The following is a 27,759-nucleotide window of genomic DNA, read 5'->3' on the forward strand; positions in this document are numbered from 1 at the left end:
ATTTCCACTTGATATGAGTCTCTTTTTCTTTAATTCATTTTTTGTGCTTGTACAATATGTAATTCTTAAACTTAATGTCAGTAAGCATCCTACAGTTTATGAAAAAGATAAAAAAATCTTTGTATGGAACTCTGCAGCATTCCCACTAATTTTAGCCATCACTATTAGAAATTCTTTATTTTGAACTAAGTGTCTACTTCGTCTGTCTATTAGTCGAACTGATTCTTACAATGGTTTTTTATCTACTGATTTCCAAATTCTAAATGTACTGTGCATTAGGCGTGCATGTCTTTGTATTCGGCGTTGTTGCATTGCAATTTTTCTAAGCCACTTGAGAGCTTATGGTATTGCAAACTCAAGATTTCCAAACGTTCACAGTATCAAAAGTGTAAATTTTCTAAACGCTTGGAGAATCAAAAGCTCCAATTTTCCAAACACAAATTTTCTAAACGTCTACAGTATCAAAAGTTCCAGTTTTTCAAGCGCAAATTTTCCAAACGCTTACAATATTATAAGCACCAGATTTCCAAGCATTGAAAGTATAAAAAGCGTAAGTTTTCCAAGCGCAAATTTTCCAAACGCTTACAATATTATAAGCACCAGTTTTCCAAGCATTGAAAGTATAAAAAGCGTAAGTTTTCCAAGCGCAAATTTTCCAAACGCTTACAGTACCAAAAGCACCAATTTTCCAAGCGCTTACAGTATCAAAAGCACCAATTTTCCAAGCGCTTACAGTATCAAAAACGTAAGTTGTCCAAGCGCAAAACATTCCAAACGCTTATAATATCAAAAGCATCAATTTTCCAAGCGCTTTCAGTATAAAAAGCTCCAGTTTTCCAAGCGCAAATTTTCTAAACGCTTACAGTATAAAAAGCTCCAGTTTTTCAAGCCCAAATTATCCAAACGCTTACAGTATCAAAAACACCAATTTTCCAAGCGTTTACAGCATAAAAAGCTGCAATTTTCCCAGCGCAAATTTTTCAAACGCTTACAGTATCAAAAGCATCAGTTTCCCAAGCGCCTGCAGCATCAGAAGCGCAAATGGGTAGAGGGTTTCCTTACCAATGGAAATTTAATGATAACAATCGCGAATTCGTATTACTCGAGGGTTGTTGCAATTTTAAACCATACTGTTCGCAAATATTCGTAGGATACCTGTACATACACGCATCTGGGGACATAAACGATAGGCGATGGTGATTCAGATATCAACGAGCGTAACAAAAGGTATTGGGTAAATTCGATTTGTTGTTTCTGTTGGTCAACGATGAAGGAAGCTTTCAGCAGCTTTAATAGAACGTGATACGTGTCGTACTGCTTGCCGCGAATAACGAACCACTCTCGTCGCGTCAATCTTTCAATTGCAACGCGAATGCTTATGGGAAATTGCTTCTACTTTATGTGGAGAACGATGGGCGGCGTTTGACGCGTTGCGATGCGTCGTCTAACTTCAATAATAGACGTGTTACGCGTATGGAAACACGATCGAGAAACATGACTGATAACATAAAAATATGAACGTGAAATTCAATTTCTAATTCCACAGGCATTTAATCACGATCTTAACCAGTACAATGAGAGTAGATTAGATTAGATCTGAACGATAGATAAAAGCTTGAGCAAATTACTCGTTAACTCTCCTCTTGATCACCTCGCTTGTTCATTCACTCTCCTACGCTGCATTAGCAAGTTTGTAACGTCGCGAGCGTCCCCTAAAAACTTCGAATTATCTCGATGCGCACTGCTCCACTGAACACCACTGTTGGTAACAAAGTCAGAGGGCAAGTCTCGCGTTATTATCTCGCGTACAATTTCCGCGTGTTTCGTGCCAATTGGAGACAGTGTTAGCGAAACGAAAGCGGATCCGCATTCTTTCTCTACACTGTTTATCCGCGCTTAGGTGACCTCCAATAGAGACGGTTCGTGACGCCAGCGATAGCTCGTTAGGTCAATGCCATGTGTGGCAATCTTTCTGGAGCAAAGTCGAGACGTGGACATCTAGGTGGGCACTGTAACACGTCTTTAAAATGAAAACGAGTCCTCAGCTTAGGCGATCATCGTACCCAATCAGATAATATTCGCTTATTATTCCAGTATTTCTGCTGAAAAGTAGTCAGAAGCAGGAAAAAGTGGAATTTCGAGCCAACGTGCATTTTCCAGCATTTCAATTTCAATTGTGTATTAGCACGAATTTGGAAATTCAGTAAGAAATTGATTTTCAATGCCCTTTTTGTAACGTGGAAATTTTAAGCTTTGGGCGCGAAAGTTAGAAGTTCAATAATTGGCAATCGAAGCTTGAAATTTTGATATAAATCTGGAGGTTAATGCAGTTGCCTTGATAAGATTTAATTTTTTTGCAACGTACTGTGAATGTTGTAATCCTGGCTAGGATGCAAATTATGCGTACTGATATAAAGCAACGACAGCATTTTTGTAAATTATTAGTAGTGCCATCCTTCGTTGATAACGAAGAAGGTGATAATCGCGCGAAACAAGATTCTCGAGGCGCCAGTAAGTATGCAACTGCACTACCCATGGAATTTTACTCACTAGATGGCTGTAGTACACAATTCCTACAGAATAACAAAATTTCAAAAACGAACCTTCTCGTATCGACATTTAAAAAATTTGCTCGAATTAATCTTCTCACAAGTCGAATATTGTTTTATCAATTACATAATTTCCACGATGGAAACTAGCTTACTGACAGATCGTATCAACTCTACATCCACTAAATAGCTAGTCAAGTTCAAAGTGAATCCCACAAGATGGCCACACATCCATCGTGACCAGGTAAAAAATTCCAGGGATCGATACAATTTAAATACGATTCAGCATTTTACATCTTACACATCGAATCGCAATAAACCACGTCAATCAATACTGATGACAAGAATAAAAAATCCATCGTTGTTTACCAATGTCTTAACAGACTTTACGATATTCATCCCTAAAGAGAGGCGACTTTGACCTGTTCAATAAATTACGCAGCAACCCTTCCAACGCAAAACTAACGAAAGACTCAATTTCATCGATCAAAAAGCAGAAAATTCTCACGAGAATTAACCCTAATCGGCCCTAAAACCCGTCCCAGTTCCTCGTCGCTATAATCCTGAATACTTTTGCCCTTTAACGGGCGCGTTCGCTATCGATCGATCCGAACGCACGCGGCGCCCGTTGCCACGAGTCGCGAAATCGCCCACCACGAGAGAAGAGGACAGTGATCGCTGATAGAGAGAGAGAGAGAGAGACGGAGAGGGTGCAAAAACCCACCCCCGCGCTCGCATGCTATAAGTACGGACACGAGCAGAGCGCGGGCTTACAGGTCCCGTTGCGGTCTTCCGCGTTCGTTCTCCTCGCACACGCCATCGTTCTCGTCGCCTCTGGTCTATGAATAGATCCTCAGATCCTCGACTGCCATTTTGATCGCGCGTCAAAAAGCTGGAGATCGATCGCGCGCTTAGGACACAGCGCGGGAGAGTTCGCTCGCGAGGGACGAAATTACGAGCGAGCATGAGAAGGTCGTCGATCGATCGGGGATTCAGGCAACCGGACGCGCCACCCTGCCATCGAGGAGGTCGAGGCTGGGATCCATGATGACTTCCTGATACCAATTGGAGTTACGCTCGCGGAGACAGAGAGGATGAAGAACAGCAAGTCGATGATGGACATCGAGGACATCTGCGGGTGTTCCAAGCTGCCCTCGATCATCCCCAGAAAGGAGCTGCCTCATCTGAAGTCCACTTCCGGTGAGTTGGCTCGCAGCGGTGGTTGCTTGGATCGATCGAGCGATCGAAAGTAGTTGGAGAACGTAGTTGACTAGGAAGTGGACTTCGTCGATCTCTAATTTGGGATTTGAATTTAAATTCAACTTTGAAGTTTAGAATTTCTTCTCTTTTTTGTTTGAATATTATGGAATATACGAGTTCTCATTTTTCTGAGGGATTATTGTATTTGCAGTTTGAAGTAGATCCTCGTATCGCGCGAGTTCGATGGAAATTTGATCGAGCGCGATCAGTTCATTCACTCAACCGGTTAATTTTACATTCACTGACTTTTCGTTCTCCACGAGCGCTGTTTATACGACTCTTCGAAGATTGTTTCCCCTCTGACGCGAGGTGGCCTGTTATCCTGTTAAATTTAACGTGATTTCTATGGAAGCACCTACGGTGCTGGCTTACGCTTCGGTTTCAGCATGGTGGTAGACACGTGTCGCCACAAGGGACTTGTAATTGAAATATTCACGTCCATAACGATAACATTTTACTCGAAACCCTTACGAATAACACCTTTGACGTTAAACTTGAAAAAATAATTGGACCTAGATTTCTTTTCTCGTAAAAACAGTTATGTGTGTAGTTCCACAAGGGACTTGCAATTGAAATATTCACGTCCATAACGATAACATTTTACTCGAAACCCTTACGAATAACACTCTTGACGTTAAACTTGAAGAAATAATTGAATCTACATTTCTTTTCTCGTAAAAACAGTTATGTGTGTAGTTCCACAAGGGACTTGCAATTGAAATATTCACGTCCATAACGATAACATTTTACTCGAAACCCTTACGAATAACACCTTTGACGTTAAACTTGAAAAAATAATTGGATCTAGATTTCTTTTCTCGTAAAAACAGTTATGTGTGTAGTTCAAACTTTTACTAGCAATTTTAATTGCGATAATTGTCCGCGTCTTTGGAATTAAATGGAATCGACAGCGTCACGAAGAAGCTCTAACAAAGGGGCGATCGATATTAATGCACGTGCTCTTGAGAGGAAAACTCGAACGATCGATAGTGTCTATTACAAAAACCGTCGTACCGCCAGTAGACCTTGAAGAACCACTAATTCCGTTCATCGTTACGTTATCACGAAACCATTAGTCCATATGAATTTCAATTTTATCAATTCTTTATTCATCTCGATCGCGTTTCGAAAAAGCGTTCCTAGAATTCCGTTTTCGAGACTCATTTTTTCTTAAGCGTTCCTGGAAATTATTCTCTTTCGCGGAATTGTTTCTCCACAACGTCGTTACTTTCTTCATAACAGCGTTTATGGTGTTTGCAATTTTACAGCCACTTTTTAGGAAACAGGCTTTAAGATTTCCACGGAATCGTATACTTGTTGTTCCGTTTGAGCAAGATTTTTTTTTTAATTTCGTGGACTTTATTGCCGAGAGATTTATGACAGATCACGCAATCGTTGGACACTGAGATGCAGCGTTGGATGTTTTTCGTTTCACCATTTTATACGCCTTTTATCATCCGTCGTTCTTAGACTTTTACTATGGAACAGTTGAGTCTTGTCCGACTTTTACGATCACCTTGATAAGAAACAGTTTCGAATCCCCGAAACGACGAGGTCGTTGAGGGAAGAGCGTCTTCGAGGATCGGCTTAAAATCTCCGGAAGGTGTATGTTTTTTCTGGCTGGAACTAAATAAACGACAATAAAAATCGCGACTTCCACGATCAACGTGCGGCGTCGAGAAACTGTTAACGATACATCCGTTTAATCGACACTCAATTAACTCGAGCAATTCTGCATGCCTTTGACACGATCAGTGGGAAAATGAAAACATATAAAAAGTGATTGGAAAATGCTTTGAGCAATCTAAATTCCATTAGAGTAGAAGGTTAATGAAGGGGACATAGTACTTGGCAAAATGAAGAATTTAGTCTTTTGACTACTGTTGGTGTGTAGAGGCGTTTAGAATATTTGCGCTTGTGGTTTTGTAGACGCTTGAAAGCTTGCGCTTAGAAAGCTTGTGATTAGGAAGCTTGCGCTTAGGAAGCTTGCGCTTGAAAAGCTCACGCTTAGAAAGCTTACACTTGCAAAGCTTGCGTTTAGGAAGCTCGCACTTAGAAAGCTCGCGCTTAGAAAACTTGCGCTCAGAAAGTGCGCTTAGGGAGTCTCGCGCTTAGTAAGCTCTCGCTTAGGGAGTTCGCGCTTAGAAATCTCGCGCTTAGAAAACTCGCGCTTAGAAGGCTCGTGCTCAGAAAGTTTGTGCTTAAGAAGCTTGCGTTTAGAGAGCTTGCGCTTAGAAAGCTCTTGCTTAGGGAGCTCGCGCTTAGAAATCTCGCGCTTAGAAAACTCGCGCTTAGAAGGCTCGTGCTCAGAAAGTTTGTGCTTAAGAAGCTTGCGTTTAGAGAGCTTGCGCTTAGAAAGCTCTCGCTTAGGAAGCTTGCGCTTAGGAAGCTCGCGCTTAGAAAGATCGCGCTTAGAAAGCTCGCGCTTAGAAAACTCGCGCTTAAAAGGCTCGTATTCAGAAAGTTTGCGCTTAAGAAGCTTGCATTTAGGAAGCTTGCGCTTAGAAAGCTCTCGCTTAGGAAGTTTGCGCTTAGGAAGCTTGCACTTAGGAAGCTTGCGCTTAGAAAGTTTTTAATTAGAAAGCTTGCGCATATGATACTGTAGACGTCTAATGGCGCTTAGAAATCTTGCACTTTTAATAGTAGGAGCACTGAAAGTCACTTAAAAAAAAATTGCAATGCAACAAAGCAAAATAGAAAGAACTGAATAATATGGTTTCTCTGTTTTAATCACAAAAAATTTCACCACTCACAATATACATCGCGAACGAATTCTCACCATATGCTATACCACTGATGCGTCTCAAAGTCCATCATAGCCAAAGAGTTAAACAAAACACTCTTAAGAAATACTCCTTCATAAAAAAAAGCTGCCACCTCTGTTCCAAGAATATTTGAAAACATCGCGAAGGGACCAACAGGTCGGATGACGTCGAGGCGCAACGTCATAGAACGAGTTTTCGTAAACGAAGGACCGCTTTTCTTTCGTTTTGTTCGCCAGTACCTCCTCTAGGCCCCTCCTACGGAAACCAGCTGGTTCGTTTCTGGACCCTTCGTCAGAAGCCTCGCGTACTCGCGTGCAGTTGTTGTTGGCCAGTGGGTGGCTTACGTTTCCAACGCGCTCTTCCCTCTTGTTCGCCCTCTACGAGCTGTCTGGAAAAATAAGAATAGCTCTCCTCTTCCCTTTGATTCGTCGTCGTCTCGACGAAATCTCTCGCGGACAGGCCAGTTTCGATCGTTCGTCGGCGACGACAGCACGCGTTCGCGACGAAAATCGCCAAGTTGCCAGACACAGTGTGCACGTTTCACCGCCACTTCTGTTTTTAGATCGTTCCGTAATCCCCTCGCGGGGCGAGTAAATCGATCGATCGAACGGATTACGCGTCAGCGACGCAGTCTAGTCCCGCGGTAATCGAGTGGAGATCTATGGATCTATGAAATTCGATCGACCAGCGGCGAGATTCGGTGTTACAAACGATATCTGCCAGGTTACGCCTCAAATGAGACTGTAAATCCTGCCATCCTCTGCTATTCTGGATTTGTTTTCGATCACAACAGTGGGAGCTTGGTCTGAAAGATGCTCGAATAACTTGAAGAACTCGTTGCGTAACCGTTCAACACCAATTATGAGAATTCTGAAAGGAGAGCACAGAAATACTCTGCACTCGAGGCAAAGGTCTCGACAAAGGAAAACAGCTTGCCTCGGATCCAACGCCTCGACGTTCCATTAAAGAAACAAAACTGAACAATTATCTCGTAAAAATCTCGCAGAACAATACAAACAATTAAAAAAGAAGGAAGACGAACGAAGTTACCAGTCACTAAAGAATCACCTTCAAGTATCCACATCGCAGACAAAAACAAGGACCTCGCAGTGCCCTCGCAACGGCCTTAAAAAGCAGAAACGACTTCCTGTGACGCAAGAGGAGGAACACCACGCGATGCATGGGTAGCCGCGTAGCTCCGTTGTGTCCCGTCGCATCCACGGGGTGTCGCTTTCAGTCCCCCAGTCGGGACCCAAGGCACCTGCAGGTGTAACACAGCGTTTCCATTCACCGCGACGCGTTCCCGTGCCACGGACCCGTGCTCCTCTGTGGAAAAAAATCCTGTCATCTGCGACGCACATCGGTTCCAGCTACTGAAAGGGCCGCTCTACCTGCTGGCACAGGCGTCGAGAAGAAAACCTGGCTGAGACGCTGGAAACCGTGTTCGCTTCATTGGAAAGTCAGGATCGAGTTTAGTGAGCGGCGAACTCGTTGTTTTTGTTCCGTGACAGAACGCTGTGCGAAGGAGTGGAGCAGTCGTGTCTGATCAGACGCGTATGCTGGACGTGCTTAGGAAAATGGGAGGGAATCTGGAGAAGACCTGAAGAGAAGAACAGTGGGAATGTGAACAGTTTGTATCGAGGGATTTTATCGAGTCTCTCTTGTATAATAAGAACCGTTAAAATGGTATTCTTCGGGAGGAAGGAGAAAATCGAAGACCGACGATTGCTGGCCAGCATCGACGCTGTCAATGGAACCAAAGAGTATCACATAGAAAATGGTAAAGTCGCGAATTTAATTGGAAATCGTTTTATGTTTGATGTTTCGTTGGAAAATATTCAGAGGGGCTGTGAAACGAACACGTTCCACGAATGCATTTCCCATTTTTCGAAACGAGAGCCCAAGATCAAACTCAGAAGCGCGCTGACCCTGTTCAAATATTATCTTCTCGTGTTTACGCGATGCCTTCCGGTCCTCGATGGATCTCTCGGCACTGTGATGTCCTCGCTTCTTCTCTCGCGACTTGCAGACGATATCGATCGATTTAAATGAACTCTGCGAGTGATGCAAAAATCGAACGCATCTGTATCGAAGTTCTATCAAAGGTTTTCTATTGCTGACAACATTGGACACGATTAATTTTGTTCTAGACGCGGTCAGTTCGGTTTGAAAAGTTCTTCGATCACCTCTGAACCAGAGAAATGGGTCGAGGCGTTCTGGAAAGACGATACCAACGTGATCGCTATATGCAGTGCGGCTGCATGCACAGCCGGCTTTCTATAACTGCTCGCATGCATATATCATGCGATCGTTCCGTTGTCGACATGGCTTATCATCGCGTTCGAGTGTCTGTCAGTCATTCGTAAGAGCTACTCGAAGACGAGAGAATCGTTCTATCTTTTATAATTAAAAAAAAGCACCAATTTTCCAGCGCTTACAGTATCAAAAACGCAAGTTTTCCAAGCGCGAATTTCCCAAACGCTTACAGTACCAGAAGCACCAATTTTCCAAGCGCTTGCAGTATCAAAACTACCAATTTTCCAAGCGCTTACAGTATCAAAAACGTAAGTTTTCCCAGCGCAAAACGTTCCAAACGCTTATAATATCAAGAGCACCAATTTTTCAAGCGCTTACAGTATAAAAAGCTCCAGTTTTCCAAGCCCAAATTATCCAAACGCTCACAGTATCAAAAACATCAGTTTTCCAAGCGTTTACAGCATAAAAAGCTGCAATTTTCCCAGCGCAAATTTTTCAAAAGCATCAATTTCCCAAGCGTTCGAGTGTCTGTCAGTCATTTGTAAGAGCTACTCGAAGGCGAGAGAATCGTTCTATCTTTTATAATTAAACGTCATAAAATATCAACGTGTATCCCTGTAATTAATTCGACGACACATCCGTCGAACAGATGCATTCAGGCAAACATGTTGGCGTTTAAAAATGACTCGAGAAAATAAGGTCGAACGAGAGTGAAGAAGTAGAACAAAACCTGGCTACGGGTCTAATTAGTTTTAGCACTTCCGAACGGATTCAATGTTAATTGACACCAGCTGGTGGGCTCTTGTTAGCGGTAGGTTGATTCTTTTAGTCCTTGAGCTTGCTCCAGGTTGCTCTTGAACACAAACGGTATTTGTACGGTACCCTTTGATTTCTCGTTGATTAAAATGGATATCGCGTCGTTCGAAAAGTGGGGGTCGGTTAAGTGCTCCTCGACTTCCAATTAATTGGGCCACCTGCTCCGTAAATGTGAGTCTTCCATCGAGTATCTATGTTTGATCTTGAATTTGGTATTCGATCTGGTATTTATGAAGGGTGAATTTAATGAAATCTTGATGTGGAGTCGAGTTCACAATGGAAAGTGAAGAAAGATAGTTTACCTCGCGATATGTTCTTCTATTATCGTCGAAGTAATTGAAAAATATTGTTCAGCTTTGTGAATAGATGTAGCAATATTTTAAGTATGAGAACATAATGCATTACCGTGTAAAATAGAATAATAAGTAGCAATTTTGAAAATATGCCTCTCAACTATGTAAATGCATACAATTACACTCTTGCAAAAAAGTGTTTTTAAATAACGACACGTATTATTGTGTAAAATAGAATAATAATCGCGAAATAAATATTACAAATTGTTATTTAAAAATTTGTAAGAATAATAAATAGCACCGCGAAACAAATATTACAAATTTTTAAATAACAATTTGTAATATTTATTTCGCGGTGCTATTTATTATTCTATTTTACACAATAATACGTGTCGTTATTTAAAAACACTTTTTTGCAAGAGTGTAATTGTATGCATTTACATAGTTGAGAGGCAAATTTTCAAAATTTTTCAATGCAATAATAATTAATAGCTGTCAAGTTTGCACGTAAGTAAATATTTAAATACCCAAAACTGCCTTTCACCAAATTTTTAAATAGCGACACTTTCTCTGCAAGAGTGCAATTTTATATATTTCCATGGTTTAAGAGTCAATTTCCAACATTTCTTAACGCAACAATAATGAATACTTGTTAAATTTGCACACGAGTAACTACTAAGTACCCAAAGCCACCTTATCAGCCAACTTTTCATAGCTTCTCGAAGACCATCAACGAAAGATTCACTTTTTGCAATCGATAATTCCCAGGTTAATCGCAACGCTGAAATAAACAAGTTTATTAATCACCATTTAAAAACCACCGCCAAGCAAGTACTTTGAATCGTAGAACAGAGAATCTACATCGCGTTACATAAAACTTTAGAACATACTTACTATGCAACTTAGAACTGAAAAACGCCATCGCTTTGCATAGAACATTAGATGTTTCTTATTTTGAAACGTAGATCTGAGAAGCGCTATTGCGTTGTATAAAACTATAAAACTTCCTTACTTTGAAACGTAGAACCAAGAAGCATCATCACGCCGCATAGAGTGCTACAACTTATTTCGTTTGAAATGTAGAATCCAGTAGCTCCATCGCTTTGCATAGAAACGTTAGATCTTACTTACTATTGAGCATAGACAGAGAAGCACCATCGCGTTGCATAGAGCGTTACAACTTATTTTGTATGAAAAAAACTTATTTTTTATGAAAGCATAGACACAGAAGCGCCATCGCGTTGCATAGAACTATAGAACTTCCTTACTTTGAAACGTAGAACCGAGAAGCATCATCACGCTGCATAGAGTGCTACAACTTATTTCGTTTGAAATGTAGGACTCAGTAGCTCCATCAGTAGCTCATCGCTTTGCACAGAACTATAGAACTTCCTTACTTTGAAACGTAGAACCGAGAAGCATCATCGCGTTGCATCGAGCGTTAGAATTTATTTCGTTTGAAATGTAGAACACAGTAGCTCCATCGCTTTGCATAGAAACTTTAGATCTAACTTACTATCAAGCATAGACACAGAAGCGCCATCGCGTTGCATAGAAAACTATAGAACTTCCTTACTTTGAAACGTACAACAGAGAAGCATCATTGGGTTGCATCAAGCACTAGAACTTACTTCGTTTGAAATGTAGAACTCAGAACCCAGTAGCTCCATTGCTTTGCATACAAACTTTAGATCTTACTATTAAGCATAGACACAGAAACGCCATCGCGTTGCATAGAACTACAGAACTTCCTTACTTTGAAACGTAGAACCGAGAAGCATCATCGCGTTGCATAAAGCGTTACAACTTATTTCGTATGAAATGTAGAACTCAGTAGCTCCATCAGTAGCTCATTGCTTCGCATAGAACTATAGAACTTCCTTACTTTGAAACGTAGAACCAAGAAGCCTCATCGCGTTGCATCGAGCACTACAACTTACTTCATTTGAAATGCAGAACTCAGTAGCTCCATCAGTAGCTCATCGCTTTGCACAGAACTATAGAACTTCCTTACCTTGAAACGTAAATCTCAGAATCTACATCGCATCGCATAAAATCTTAGATCTTACTCATTAAGAAGCTTAAAACCGAGAAGTGCTCTTTTAATCGTTCGCTGCGCTTGCCGCCTTTTCCTGTTTCACCACCGAAAATGTCGCGTGGCTACGACTCTGGCCACCTGTGGCTGTCCCAATATTGATCCGGCGCGTGGCCACACCCGGCAACCCCTCACGTCGCTCTTTTACACCCTCTGCCACGGTGGTAGTTCTCGTGCCGCGTTCGTAGTGTCGTTGCCCTTCGCGCACGTCCGAGCAGCCGCCACGGGTGTTATGAAAAAGTGCCTGGTCACTGTTCCAGCCGCCTTCATGCACGTACGCGACAATCTCGAGGAGCTGGGCAAGGTGGCCGACGACACGGACCTGCTGTTCCTCAAGGGCCTCCTGGACAGCCCTGTGGTCACGTCTCTGGTGAAGGTGAGTCAACCAACGTTTTCCACACGCTAATCTTCATCTCTGCCTGCTGCGTTGCATCATCGTTCTACCATTTTGCGTCTACTCAAACCATTAAACGTCTCCGTTTCCTCGAGAACAGTTTCGCGACACTTTCTTGAAACTCTTCGAGGTTCATTATTTTTTAACAGATGCTTATTAGATTATTAATTAATTAGAATAGATACGTACCCACTGAGAACGTTTAAGTTCCATCGATTCTAAGGTTAACCGCGACAGAGGAAGTGACATTTCAGATTATGCGGGACTTTGCGGAATATCGAGTGCGGGAGATTTGAAATAGTTGGTGTGTCTCGCCAATGAAAGGAGATTGGTCGCTGGTGTAACCGTGACGCGCGACAATCGATCGTTCGTTATCGTTTCGACCAGCTCGCAATTAAGCCCGTCGTTTGCATCGACTCGAATTAATTACGATTATCGTTCGACGCGATTATTTTTGACAGAAGCGAGATAAACGACAGCGTAGCTCGGTCATGCGCGTTACGAGCGATGGCTTCGAGGCACATGCACGCGCCACGTGTTTACTATACAGGCTGCGAGGGTTTTACGAGAGCTGGACGCTCGTTTACGCGACTGTCCGTGGAACTCGAGACGCGCTACTTCATCGTCGTGGAACGAGGTACGTAACCGTGGCCAACCGTGAGCCACGATCGGTAAAAATCGCTCGTGTCGTTGAACCCGTTTCTTACGCGGCCCAGACACGTCTGGGATTGGTTTCATGGCTCGTTCTTAAAAATAGGAGAGACTAGACGGAACTGTTCTCTTGTCTGCCTTTTCGTTAGCTCTGATCATTCGCGTCTACAATTTTTCGAACGTGGATACTCAATTTTAGAACGTCGATTCGATTCGTCAAGCTTCTTCAATTTCTCATCGATTCTTTTGTGCATATATTTGTTGTTATACTAATTAACTCGAGTTTACAGTGACGTGGTTTCGCAATCGAAATTGTACTAAACTGTACATGACTGCTATCTTAGCCATCTGTCTTTCTCCACTTTCAGTTTCAGTTTCTTATGCCATTACAATGCTTTCTGTCCTTAATTGGAAACAACGTGGATACTCAATTTTAGAACATCGATTCGATTCATCAAGCTTGTTCAATTTCTCATCGATTCTTTTATGCATTTACTCTTTGTTGTACTAATTAACTCGAGTTTACAGTGACGTGGTCTCGCAATCGAAATTATACTACACTGTACATGACTGCTATCTCAGCCATCTGTCTTTCTCCACTTTTAGTTTCGATTTCTTATGCCATTACAATGTTTTCTGTCCTTAGTTGGAAACACTTTCTATTGTACATTATCCTCCACAATGCTATCTGTACATATGTATCCACAACAGTTAGAAAAATTCTAATTTATGGCCTATTGTATCCAACTATTCATCCGTCTACCGATATCAATCAACCCACCCCTCTTTCATCTCGAACCTTACTTAGCATCGAGCCTCTAAAAGCTCGTTTTCCATTAGTACATTCGTTTCCTAATTCTTCAGCTATTGCACGCTTGGACGCTCGCTAAAAGCTTCGTTTCTGGCGCAGAAGTCCATCGAACGATCAAAGCGCTCGCTCTTTTCGTAACAATACGATTCTTTTACCAATCTTTTCGAAATTGACGAAACGCTTCACGCGTAAATGCGAAGGATTTCAATAGAATTCGCTGCAGGGTCCCAAAAACGCGTTGTCAGGCCACGAACCAGTGATCGTGCGTTTTTTCCAAAGCTTGCATCACGACTTCGTGAAACGCCCACATTATTTCGGTCACGACATAGATTTTACGTAAAGGAGAGAGAGACAGTTGAAGAAAACGTTATTACACGATCGGTAGTCGTGAATACGTCGACGAGACGCGACTCACGCGTCGCTCTTCCTTCGATCCTTGCCCCACTGCGTAACAATTACGGTGGACGAGTCGAACAATGTGTCTGCGGGTATTTTTCTTGGCGCCTCGAGTTTCTACGTTCGTCTTGCGAATGTTTCCATCGCCAGCCTCGCTCGACCACTCTCTCGAGCATTTACAACCCGCGGTTATTAATTTTCACGATTCTCGATAAACATCTGACGTTCTTCGCACTTGTAACACAATTATTGCATTAAATGCATTGTTATTAACATCAATGTGTCTCTATTTTTATCTACTTTCTTTTTTCTCCTCAATTCAAACGAAAAATGCCTCTTGTCCATATTACGTACAATATTTGACTTATTTTTGCTGAGAATATTCAAACGTCCATGGTACAATTATACACGAATGGATAAGTAAATAGAAAATCCATATTACGTACAATATTTTACTTATTTTTGCTGAGAATATTTAAATATCCATGGTAGAATCGCACAGTGGCACCACGAATGGATGAGTAAATAGAAAATCGAATATTCCGCGGAGCAGTCCTGATTGCATTAGAGTCTTCGAGTGGTTTCTTTTGGAGATGGTCCAACTGGATGGGCGCGCATAATTTTGAAAATTCTTGGAACCACGAGAGAAAAGAATCTCGACTTTAGACCGCTAAAAATATTCGAAAGAGGCTCGCTGTTTAAAATCGTCAAGCGTGAGACTCGCGAAGATGGTTGGCTCGTCGAGAACGATTCGAATTATCTTGTCCCGATCGGCTGCACGCAGTTCTGGCTTCTTCGTGGGACATTAGGGCTCGTTCACACGTACAACGGCGCACCTGCCGTCCCCGCATTCCATCCCGTTCCTCGAGCTCGCCAGGTAGAAGTCGGTGTCGAAAAGTCGTTGAGAAACCGGTGTCCGTTTCCGGCTTGACTCGACGCGAACAATGGGGATCGTTGACAAGCGGGTATCCCTCGTTTCTTTGAGGAAAACAGCTGCCAACGACCGTGAAAATCGGCCACCAGCCGTGGAAAATTGGTTGACTAATGACGCGAGACGTCGTTGAGAAGAAGACGTCTCAGGAAAAAAATTTCTAGCGAGAACTTTGATCGTTTGAAACAGAATTGAGTTTCGAAGGATGAGAAAATTGACAGGTCTTGACATCCGCGAACGACCGTGAAAATCGATCATCAGATTTTGGAAAATTAACTAACAATGCGAGATATTAAAAAATTGTTTGATGACGATTTTATAACCATTGCTATTATTCAGCATGTTTAATAAATTGACCGTTTATTTTGAAAGTGATGCAAGTCCTTTTTTAAAAAAAATGAGATGTGAAGTAATTTATGCTTAATTTAGTGTAAACTTTTTGTTTATAACTAGTTAGTATTTAGTTAGTATTTATTACATTCGAAAAATATAAGGATATGCAGCAGCATGAATATTTCAAAACACTGCCACATGAAGACCATAAATAATTAACAATATCAATATCTTGCGTTAAGTTTAACAATATATAAATATAATTAACATTCGCAATAAAAAATGCTAATCCTATTTTATTTCTTGTTATTATTTATAAACAAAATTCGATTAATATGAGATATATTTTAAGTGATATTTGTTATTTCAAAATTGAAATTAAATGATATTTACAATTGACTAATTATGAAAATGTATGCAAATTATTTTAGTTAAATTCGCCTAAAAGAAATTTATATAATCAAATTACATATTGATAAATTAGTATAAACGTTCCCAGACTTCACATAATTGATCCATATTTTTCAATTGTCAGATCTGCTACCATTCAATTTTCTCAAAACAAAAAAAAAGTGGACTTGCACCACTTTCAAAATAAATGGTCCAAATATGAACGAATCTGATCGCTACAAGAAACCACAACAACCATTCTCTGTTCTTCCTTTATCATACCCTTAACCAAACGATAAATTCCCACGCGATCCTTTCCCTTTAATACCAACCAACGCGTCACAAAATGATTCCTCTCCTCTTCTTTTTCATCCACCTTGGAGGCGACCACCTTTGAAAACCTTCTGGCGGGCGGGCTTCCGCGGAGCGAGCGGAAACCGCGAGTGTCCAGCTGGAGAACAAAGCCGCTTCCCGCGCAAGAAAGAAGCGGGCGCGCGCAGCCGTGAATCAGCCGGTCGTGCGCCAGCGGCGCGCAGGAAGTCACCGCTGGGACCAGGGGAGGATCGTGAATAAACCCGTGTGTCGTCCGTCGAGAAATCGTGGGCCGCGACTTCTCTGATATCCGAGGCAATTGGCCGCGACCTCGGCCGCGACCCGGTCAATTGGCCCGGGTCAGAGTCGCCGCGAGTCATCGCTCGCGTCCGCTCGCTGAAATCGCGCCGCGTGCGCCCCTCGCGATGTAATTTCAACCAGCTTTGTAATCGCGAAACGTTGTTGTGCACGCGCGCGCGTGTAAGTGACAGGAGCGTAGTTGACCGCGCGTAATACCATGTCCCTTCACGATCGACAATGACCTGATGAGTTCTGACGTCGAACTGGAAAAGGGGGGATTTGTGGAAATACTTTCCATAAATTTATGGTTTTATGAAGATGAGCAATGGAGTGTCTATCAAAAACTGTGCTTATAAAAAATAACAGTGGGTGCTATATAGCCTTGTCTTAACTCTTAAACTACTTTTGAAGCAATTTGTAATTTCGTTGGTTGACATTTAGGAAGGAAATGGTGGTTTTATGAATTTATTTAAGCACGTTTTGTGATGAGTTCTGACGTCGAACTGCAAAAGGGGGATTTGTGAAAATAATTTCCATAAATTTATGGTTTTATGAAAATGAGCAATGGAATGTCTATCAAAAACTGTGCTTATAAAAAACAACAGTGGGTGCTTTATAGCCTTGTCTTAACTGTTGAACTACTTTTGAAGTAATTTGTAAGTTCGTTGGTTGACATTTAGGAAGGAAATGGTGGTTTTATGAATTTATTTAAGCACGTTTTGGGAATTAGAAATTGGATAGAACAAAATAACTTCTAAAGCTCGCAAGTTCTGTCACGAAACTTAAATTTTCCTCGATCCTCGTTACGCCTGAGCACGGATCTTAGCAGGCGATAGTTGCCTCTAACATCGAGGCTATACGATCCCGTTGTATCGCGTAACGGATTGCTGGGTATCTTGAGAAGGTTCTACCTATGTCGCAAGATCGACAAACCGATCGGTGTCGATGACTGCTAGCGCTTTTTGCCTCAGCTATAATACTCGTCCAATATACAGCAACCGAGTTGCATAATTCTCGTCGGATCAACGACACGTACTCTAATGGCATCGAAAGTTTCGATGAGCCACGAAAACGGTGTCCAAGGACAAGAATCAAACGAAAGTTAACGACTGCACGCGTACACAATCATGAAGCAATGGAACAGAGTACGCAATCGGAATGCTCGAGTAGTACCCCACCACTTTTTCTAGACAGATACCTAGGATACTTAACATTCCTCGTAACAAGGCACGTTCGCGTTTACACGTCGCCACAACAGCTAAACCGTGTCATTTTCCCGTGTACTAAAGGAGCGTCGGAAGTTCTGATACCACATAGATAATAATAATACCATGTACCAAAGCAACGCCTCGCGACCTAGTTGCCTGGTTCCACAAGACTCCTATCCTGCGTTCACTCAATCATTAACCGTCTCCCAATGAAGCACGACAGAACCGTGTTCAACGAATCCCTAGAAACAATTCGAATTAACCAAGCATTGCTGCTACTTATATTTGCACAAGAGTTTTCCTATAAATCTTCAAAATACCAAAAGATCACGATTGAATGTCCGATAAAAGAACGCGACTCAGTTGCCTGGTTCCACAAGACTGCCATCCTGCGCTCACTTAATCATTAACCATCTTCCAATGAAGCACGACAGAACCGTATTCAACGAATCCCTAGAAGAATTTAAATTAACCAAGCATTGTTGCTACTTATATTTACACAAGAATTTTCGTATAAATCTTCAAAATACCAAAAGATCACGATTGAACGCGACCCAGTTGCCTGGTTCCACAAGACTGCCATCCTGCGCTCACTTAATCATTAACCGTCTTCCAATGAAGCACGACAGAACCGTGTTCAACGAATCTATAGAAACAATTCGAATTAACCAAGCATTGCTGCTACTTATATTTGCACAAGAGTTTTATATCGTATAAATCTTGAAAATACCAAAAGATCACGATTGAGTGTCCAATAAAAGGATTACTCAGACGTTTTTGGAGAACCAAATCAGCCTGCTGGGAGCAGAGTAGAATGGGGTCTGAAGCACGCGCGTAGACGGCCCTGCGCTGAACGTAGCGGAGTGTTGCATACCACCCGAAGAAGGGCCCCCACCTGTTTTCAGGCAGCCTGAACGAGCTCTACCCGGTCTGGTGGGGACGAAAGAAACGTCAGTAGGCGCGGCAGTTTTCCGACGCCGCTTACCTAAGCAACATACGACACTGTGTCCCGCGGTGTTCAACCCCGTGGAAGACCATCGTCAGCACCAGTCGTGGCCGTTTACCCCGCGTATTGTTTATCTCCGTGCGAGCGCGCCCCCGTCTGCGATCGATACGGACGCGCGTCGCTTCCAGGACGGGCTGCAGACACGTTCTCCAGAGAACGGCGTCCCTAGCTTCGCGGAGACGGGCGACCTCTGCCTCCAAGTTTCTCCAGGCATCCGAGCGTAAGTTTCGCGCCTCGAACTTGGTGCAATCGTGGACGAATTCGAGATTTCGCTGTTTGAAAGGGGACGATGTGGAAGTCTGGAGGAGGTTACGCGCGTGGGCTGTCTGCAGTCGAAGGCTGTTGCTACTGCGGACACGTGAGATTTAGAGAAAGCGCGATCGGCTGACCCTTGAACGCTTTGGGCATCCTGAAACCAGTGGATCTTAAGGTTTCAACAGTTCTTTTTAATCGCGCGTGTACTAAGTGTCTTTCTGTAAGGTTTTACTTTTTTTTTATTTTAATTGGTCGAAGTCGTGGAAACATATCGTGCGATTTTATTGAGCAGAGTGTTGAAGAGGTATGCGATGGTCAGAAAAATTGGAGAATTATTGTGCAATCGTTTGTATAGCAGTAATGCCTAATAATAACGTGTACTTATCGATGCACGTAACCAGTCAGCCGCTGTTTGTTCTCCCAGCGCGACGATCCTCGTGTTCGTTTCGTGAGAGCATTATTTTCCAGGGACGTCACGATAGAGCTGGTGTGTTCATTACAGGTTGCAACGTTCGTTGAACGCCAGCTGTTCTACGGTCGTTTCCATTTCGAACGCAACGTACATTTATGCTCGCGACAATTACGATCCTGCGACGTGAGAGGGGATACCTGAGCGTCTGTTCTTCCTTTCAACGAACTTTTCGATTCATAAACGGCCATCTCGCGTAACTTTCGATCTTTCGTAATTCGGAAGGTTCTCGCGTCTCGACATCCACCTTTCGATTCGCTCTCGTAAATCGCGCGGTGTTTACCAACGAGTCAAGGAAAACACGGGCCTCGACGCGCGTTCTTTGATGTCCCACGTCGCGATCTGATTTATGTCGCGTGTTACAAGTCGCGTAGACGTAAATCGATGCAGGCTGGATCCTTTTGATCCCCTCTGACGGCAATTCGGACGCGCTGGAAACGGAAACGTGGAAATAGCGTCGCGCGTCTGCGATGCACATGCATCGACGAGGAATGATTCGATGATGAATCATACCGGTCGCAAGAAACGACGAGGCTTCGCGAGGTGATTTCCATAGTCGAACATTCAGGATTGGACTCTCGTGACGCGTCCAGAGAAATTCTTCTGAATTCTGCCTCGTAATAATCCTGACATGCTAATCTCTCGTCTTATTCTCTTCTTACTAATAACTAATTTGCAATTTAAATTCATTCAAATATCACGATTGTTACTTAACAACTCTCTACTCCTAGTCTCTAAACGTTGTTATTGTTTCACAGTTGACTGTCCGTTGGGATCGCATCTGTACAAACCTCACAGATATTTCCTTCGTTTTCCTTCTGTTTTCTTGCTGATACAGTAACAAACTATTAGTCTATCTATAAATTATTAATTGTTAATAATTTATTCATTGTATAATCGTGGTAGTGGATACGTAAACAGATGTGCGATTTCGTTGTAAGTTTTAACGGGATTTCTCGGGTAGAAATAATTGAAGAAGGTGTTCGAACGTTAATTCGCCTTACGGTGAACCTCTGCGGCGGCGTTCAGGTATCAAACGTTCTCGAAGGTGACGCTGAAACGCTGGGAACCGGCCTACTTTCGTAATTACTCTTTCATTGTTGTAACGTCACGTCGGCTTGTCCGTTCTCGAGTACACCAGCCTTACGTGGTCGACGCTAATCGAATCAAACCTCGTTGACACCGGGTCATCGTTGCACAATAAGAATTTCACGCTTCTGGGTGATAAATCGGCGAAAAATTCTTGGCATTTCATTGCTACGCGAAATAAACGTGCATAATGAAAATCTTCGTTTGTTCAGAGAAAAGATTGCGAGAGGAAAAAGGGTGTAGATGTTTTGTCGTACAACGTGCAGAGATTAGCAGCGTTTTTTTGTGGTTGCTTACTACGAGAGAGAAAATCTTCCCGTCAGACCAATGATCCAAGTGTAGGTTAACAGTGTTCGTTTCCCTCGAGCTGTGCGAGAGGGACGAAGAGCGACCAAGGTTCCTCGTACGGTGAATTTAATGCGGAAACCCGTTTCGACTTTCACAACTGGCAACGGCTAAGCCGTTCACTGTTTGTGGCTTTGGTCATACACAAACGCGCACCTCGGAAAGTAGCATAAAACGGCGCACGTATCGGGTCTGTCCTATTTCGTATGATTTAAATAAATCCGCTCGAGAGGTTTCTACCAGCGGATATCGTCATTAGAAATATCGTGCAGTGTAGAAGATGATATGAATAATTATAGCAATCGATCGTTCACTGTACATGTATAGTGTATTGATTAAGGATTATTAATAAAATTCTTACGTATTATGTTAATCTTGAAATTCTTAGATAAGTGAGGCTTATCGTCACGTCTAATTGTTTCATATTGAATTTAGAATTTAGAGAATTTCCTTGGTCTTCAAAGTTAATATTCTGAAATAAAAAATTATATTTCTTAACTCGAAAAAGGAAAATTCTAAAATGTTTCATATCGTAAAGAAGGAAACGCAATCCAATTTAGAATTGAAAGAGTTTCCTCGATCCTCGAATTTAATATTCCAAGAAAAATAGCAATGCTTCATAAAATGAAGAAATCAAGTTCTACAATATTTCATAACGTAAAGAAAGAAAGCATAATCCAACTTAGAATTGAAAGTATTTCCTTGATCCTCTAATTTAATATTCCAAGAAAAAGAGGAATGCTTCATAAAATGAAGAAATCAAGTTCTAAAATATTTTATAACGTAAAGAAAGAAAGCACAATCTAATATAGAATTGAAAGTATTTCCTTGATCCTATAATTTAATATTCCAAGAAAAAGAGCAATGCTTCATAAAATGAAGAAATCAAGTTCTAAAATGTTTCATAACATAAAGAAAAAAAGCACAATCCAACTTAGAATTGAACGAATTTCCTCGATCCTCAAAGTTAATATTTCAAGAAAAAGAACAACCCAAGAACTCCCAAGAAATCAAGTTCTAAAATGTTTCATAATGTAAAAAAAAAGCATAATCCAACTTAGAATTGAACGGATTTCCTTTATCCTCAAAGTTAATATTTCAAGAAAAAGAACAACCCAAGAACTCCCAAGAAATCAAGTTCTAAAATGTTTCATATTGTAAAGAAGAAAACACAATCCAATTTAAAATGAAAAGTATTTCCTCGATCCTCAATGTTAATATTTCAAGAAAAAGAACAATGCCTCATAAAATGAAGAAATGAAGTTCTAAAATGTTTTATGTCGTAAAGAGAAAAGCCCAATCTAATTCGATCTAGAATCGAAAGTATTTCCTCGATCCTCGAAGTTAACATTCCAAGAAAAAGAACAAAGTCTCATAAAATAAAGAAACGAAGTTCTAAAACGTTTCATATCGTAAAGAATATAATCTGAAATCCTAGGGAGACGAAAAAGTCGTCCTTGGAGTCAGTCGGACGAAAGCCACAGAAGAGGGGGCCCTTTTGAAAACCAGTTCCCAAGGAGAAGCCCGTGCGTCTGAACGGTCGTTACTGTTGCAGGTCCAGGAGCGTCTGGAGGATCCTCCGCCCCACGTGGAACCGGTATGCTCGTGTGTCTGTGACATCGTCGACGAGGTGTGCCACGGGTACCGCTTCTCCAGGGAGGAAAACGCGCGCGAGCTGATACGACTGCTGAACAGCGCGCACTTCAAGGCGCTTCTGGAGACGCACGACGCGGTCGTCGAACGCAAGGAGTCGCCATCGAAGCCGGAACCGCCGTTACCGACGATGCCCACCAACGAGAGGACAGAGGCTGTCAGGATGGTTGGCCTTAGAAGGCAACCTAACGAACCTCTGGTAAAAACACGTTGTCACCAACGAGTCGAGTCGCTTCTAGACTTTCCATACGAGTCTTTGAAACTTTGAGAATAGATGAACTGAGACAGATGAAATAGATGAGTTATCGAGTCGCTTCTAGACTTTCCAAAAACACGTTGTCACCGACAAGTCGAGTCGCTTCTAGACTTTCCATACGAGTCTTTGAAACTTTGAGAATAGATGAACTGAGACAGATGAAATGGATGAGCTATCGAGTCGCTTCTAGATTTTCCAAAAACACGTTGTCACCAACGAGTCCAGTCGCTTCTATACTTTCCATACGAGTCTTTGAAACTTTGAGAATAGATGAACTGAGACAGATAAAATGGATGAGCTATCGAGTCGCTTCTAGACTTTCCAAAAACACGTTGTCACCAACGAGTCCAGTCGCTTCTATACTTTCCATACGAGTATTTGAAACATTGAGAATAGCGAGATAGATGAATTGATTAAAAAATAGATGAACTGTAGAGGTTGGAGAGGATGTTTAGCTTCAGAGTTCCTCTCGACTTTCTCGATCGCGGATCCAGTTTTAGAGGTTTACCATTTCGGTCACGCGGGAGAATTCCTGTACTGAATCCGGAACCTAGCACGCTCGCGCGAAGAAAAGACGGAAATGCCACTCACAGTTCGTAAATAATTCCGGAACGTTTATTATCCGCGCGAATGCCGAGTCCAGGCCACGTGGCCGCTCTCGGAGTATCTGGCTCGTTCTATCGGGATCAGAGACAGAAAACAATCAAACCACCAAATAAAAGAGATAATGAAGACAAAGTTATAAACACGAATACTTAATCTTTCATGTCACTCATCTATGCACTCTCTCCTCAAAAGAAATACATCTTTGCTTGGGCAAATAACAACGTAAAACTAGTGACTTCGAACATTTAGAAACACACAGAATCTAGAGAAATCAACGACAAAGTCTAAAGAGAAATAAAATCGTCTGTGGTCTTAACAAGAATGACTAATTGCTCTTAAAACGCGCTAATTACGATCTCTGACTCGCGTGCAACGAGAACAGACACGTTCATTCTCACTAATCCATTTTTCAGGGTCTGACAGTGCAAGTGGACGAATCTGGGAACTTAATAATCGCCAGGATCCTGGGCGGAAGCACAGCTGCTCGACAGGGGCTCCTCAGAATCGGCGAGGTGATCCTCGAGGTGAACGGAAAGGAAGTTCGCACCCCAGAGGAGCTTCAGGAAGCCATTCAAGAGTCGAAGGAGAATTTAACGCTGAAACTAGCCCCTGGGATCGCCTCTGATGGCAATCGACCTGTGAAATCAACTGTGAGTGCGCGAACAGCTGATGTTCCTTCCTGTATCTTTCATTTTTAGTCGCATGGCAATGCTATCGCATTAACAAAATTTTTAAAAATCGTTATTCCTTTCTTGATCGATTAGAATGGAGAAGGTAAGGAGAGAATTGTTTACACGTGAAGCGTGAGAAATTACAGTTTCCAGCGACCTCTTAACGCCGTTGAGATTACGAACCGTAGGATTTTATTGGCTCGTTGATAAAACTTCACCGACACCGTGGCACCTGCCGTTGAAAACTGCTTCTAAATATAAAATTCGCCGCCTGGGAACAGTAGCTCTAGAACGGCGCTTTATGTCCCGTGCTCGCTCGTGCGTTCCACGTGTAAATAAATGATAAGGTGAATCGAGAATAGGAAGCCCAGACTCGCCTAAAAACACTTGCGAGTAAACTCGAACGGCATGCTCGCGGCTGTATTGATTCTCAGAGTAGTTGAGTGTCGAATTAAAAATGAAACGCGACGAGCGATGGGGGACTGAAGTTGGAAGACGACCATCGTGTGTTCTACGTCCACGTGAGAAACGGGAATAGAAACGATAGGGTTAAATAAAAGTATTACCCGCGAAGTTTTCGAAGAAAAAAGTCTGCCAAGTAAAATTAGAAACGCTCGAACGCTGATGTTCATCTCTTCGTTGTTTCTCACTCATTTCGATTGTTCAAATTTCAGTGTTACATGAGAGCGCTCTTCGACTACGACCCGTCGGAAGATACGCTGCTGCCCTGCAGAGAAATTGGGCTTGCGTTCCAAAAGGGAGACGTTCTGCAGATCGTGGACCAAGCAGATCCAAATTGGTGGCAGGCACGACGAGTTGAAGGCGAGGATCTCGGTCCACCTGGTTTGATCCCGTCGTTGGAGCTCGAGGAACGAAGGAAAGCGTTCGTCCCGCCAGAAGCAGACTTCGTGCACAAGATAAGCATCTGCGGGACCAAAATCTCCAAGAAGAAGAAGAGAAAGATGTACCAGTCGAAGTCGAACGGCGAGTTCGACAGTGCTGAATTACTGTTGTATGAAGAGGTGGCCAGGATGCCACCGTTTAAGCGTAAAACCTTGGCTCTGGTCGGTCCAAGGGGTGTCGGTCGCAGGACGCTGAAGAACAGGCTGATTAACAGCGATTCTGAGAAGTTCGGCACCATTGTTCCCTGTAAGTGTCTCGTTTAAAGCGACAGACGTTGAATTGATAGAAAAGTGAGCTTTACGAGGTTTTCGTGAAAGTTTCTACGCTTCAAAGTGGTAATAAGACTGCAAACGATTGAATTAACTGTTTAGAACCTTCATAATCGAGAAAATTGCGAATGTTATAAATATTTTTATACTGAATTCTTTGAAAACAATTTTTCTAATATTTTTCTTCTTAAATATTTCTCTCGTAAAATTCTGCTCTTAAACATATTCTTCTGAAATTAAATATTTCTTCTAAAATTCTGCTCTTAAATATATTCTTCTAAAATTCTGCTCTTAAATATATTCTTCTAAAATTAAATATTTCTTCTAAAATTCTGCTCTCAAATATATTCTTCAAAAATTAAATATTTCTTCTTCTAAAATTCTTTAAAAGAATTTTTTTAATAACTCGAAGCAGAACTAATGCCACTTACGTGATTAAAAGTTAGATAGCAAATGTTTACTCGTGTTGTAATATTAATATAAATAAAAAACGATGCTTTGTTCAGTTACTTCACGACCGCCAAGAGTACTCGAAGAGGACGGCAAGAGTTACTGGTTCACGGACCGTGAATCGATGGAAACTGACATCAGGGAGCATCGATACCTCGAATACGGAGAACACGGCGGTCATCTGTACGGTACAAAGTTGGACTCCGTGCGGGAGTTGATCAGAGCCGGAAAAATGTGCGTTCTGGACTGCAGTCCAGCTGCTCTGAAGATCCTGCACAACAGCACGGAGTTTATGCCATACGTAATCTTCATAGCCGCGCCAGGAATGGAGCAACTGAAATGGCTGTACGATCTGGCGAGATCGACTGGAACGAGCAGTCGAAACTTGACGGTAATTACACGGTTACCACGCGTTGTACCGCTGTAACGATTGTCAGTTTTTGTTTACGACACGAGCAATCAGTTTCACGAATGAAAGTTTTCAATTAATAGTTTGACATTGCTTCGACACGACGCGAGCTGGTGAATCGTTAATCGATGTTGCATCATTGACAAGTGTTAGCTTTCACAATTTGTTTTGTCAAATTGGATTCTGCTCGCGCGAAAATTACATCTGGTCATCGAGGACCACGATACGTTGGTTTTCTAAGAATATCCTCAATTTCGCGGATGAGAAGACAAGGGATCGTCTCGCGGGAAAACAATTCGATCCGCGGAATTTGTGTAAAGAAGAAACATATTATGTCGGTAGCAGAGGCCGCGTTTCAAACAAACACACGTTGGCCATCAAAATCTTTTACGACGCAGCCTTTCGAACCCCTGCCTGCCAGTCTGTTTGCCTTCGTCGTGTAAATGCGTATAATTTGGCTACTGTAAATGTATCCGCATGCACTTTCTCCTCGATTGCGACGATCCACAACCGATTTAGTTTCTCCCTATGAGATTCTTCTCTCATAAAGATTCATCTGTACATACTATACACTTTATACATTCATCGAATATTTATATATATATATATTTATCCAATTCCATCTCTCCTCGATCTACGTAGTATTCTTTATTTAATCTTTTTTATGTATTTGATGTTGGCTTTGCTAGTTTGACCGCCAGAGTTCCATCAGGTACAGCTCGAGAAGGGCCAGAACGCTGGAATCCCTCGCTTCGTTGTACGAGGTTTGTATCGCATGCATACTCATTTTATTTTAGTCCCTCTTTCCCTATCCTAGTCTCTTCATAGATGTGTAGTGTCGTCACTGTACAGAACCACTTAATTTTAACCGTGTCGTTGGTAAAAAGTGCAATTGAACCGAATCTGTTCCTTGTTACTCAGGAGGACGACCTGAAGGCCACGTTAGAGGAGTCAGCGGCGTTGCAGCGCGCGTACGAGAAGTACATCGACCTGGTGATAGTGAACGAGGACTTCGACAACACTTTCAGACAAGTGATCGCAGCGTTGGACGCCTTGGCCACCGAGCACCAATGGGTACCAGTGAACTGGATCTACTAGACGCGATTCAGATCGCGTATCCGACGAAGCGAGTGGTCTCAGACAATGCGATCCCAACGGAACACGTAGCAAGGGGACGAATCGTTGCAACGCCACTGCCTGAAGAAGAACACGCGATTACGACCGTTACCAGCCTTGTTCGTCGTGCTCGACCTCGAGCGCACCGTCATTACGAGTGTATTTATAGCATTTGTACGGTTGTGCGCGATAGCAACAATTTTATGTTCGTAACTATGTGTATACAGAGTTTTTTAATGTGTTGTGTATATTGTCTCGATCGAACGCTGTACTCTTTAAGCTGAATGACGCACTCGGCTCGAGCGACGACGGAAAGAGCTCGCGAATAATCCACGTACAAACGCGGGGTGTCCTCTTCCCGAATTGAAGCCCATCGCCATCGAGCACCTTCAGAAGAAGAAGGCCAACGGTGTCGCGGCGTCGCAATGCCGGTTTTTTCTAGCAAGTACAATCGTAGCATTTACGTTACTCTGTTTTAGGTTTCCCCGAGAGAACCCGTTCG

General features: G+C 42.4%; 1 protein-coding gene across 4 annotated transcripts; it reads left to right on the forward strand.

Moving 5' to 3' along the window:
• The first annotated feature begins 3,641 nt into the window (after positions 1-3,641).
• On the forward strand, positions 3,642-27,323 carry Vari (MAGUK p55 subfamily member vari). 4 transcript variants are annotated; one of them, XM_076908391.1, is made up of 8 exons: positions 3,642-3,749; positions 12,295-12,410; positions 22,480-22,776; positions 23,853-24,089; positions 24,785-25,259; positions 25,789-26,123; positions 26,831-26,905; positions 27,063-27,322. In XM_076908391.1, the coding sequence occupies exons 1-8, from the start codon at positions 3,644-3,646 to the stop codon at positions 27,237-27,239; spliced, it is 1,818 nt and encodes a 605-aa protein (XP_076764506.1). In that variant the 5' UTR covers positions 3,642-3,643; the 3' UTR covers positions 27,240-27,322. The 4 variants fall into 4 exon arrangements, with proteins under 4 accessions (XP_076764506.1, XP_076764508.1, XP_076764507.1 ...); XM_076908392.1 differs by lacking the exon at positions 3,642-3,749 and adding an exon at positions 8,240-8,354 and having other exon boundaries at positions 27,063-27,323; XM_076908393.1 differs by lacking the exon at positions 26,831-26,905 and having other exon boundaries at positions 27,063-27,323.
• The last annotated feature ends 436 nt before the right edge of the window (positions 27,324-27,759 follow it).

Source organism: Xylocopa sonorina, chromosome 18 (assembly GCF_050948175.1).
Source record: "Xylocopa sonorina isolate GNS202 chromosome 18, iyXylSono1_principal, whole genome shotgun sequence".
Classification (NCBI taxonomy): domain Eukaryota; kingdom Metazoa; phylum Arthropoda; class Insecta; order Hymenoptera; family Apidae; genus Xylocopa; species Xylocopa sonorina.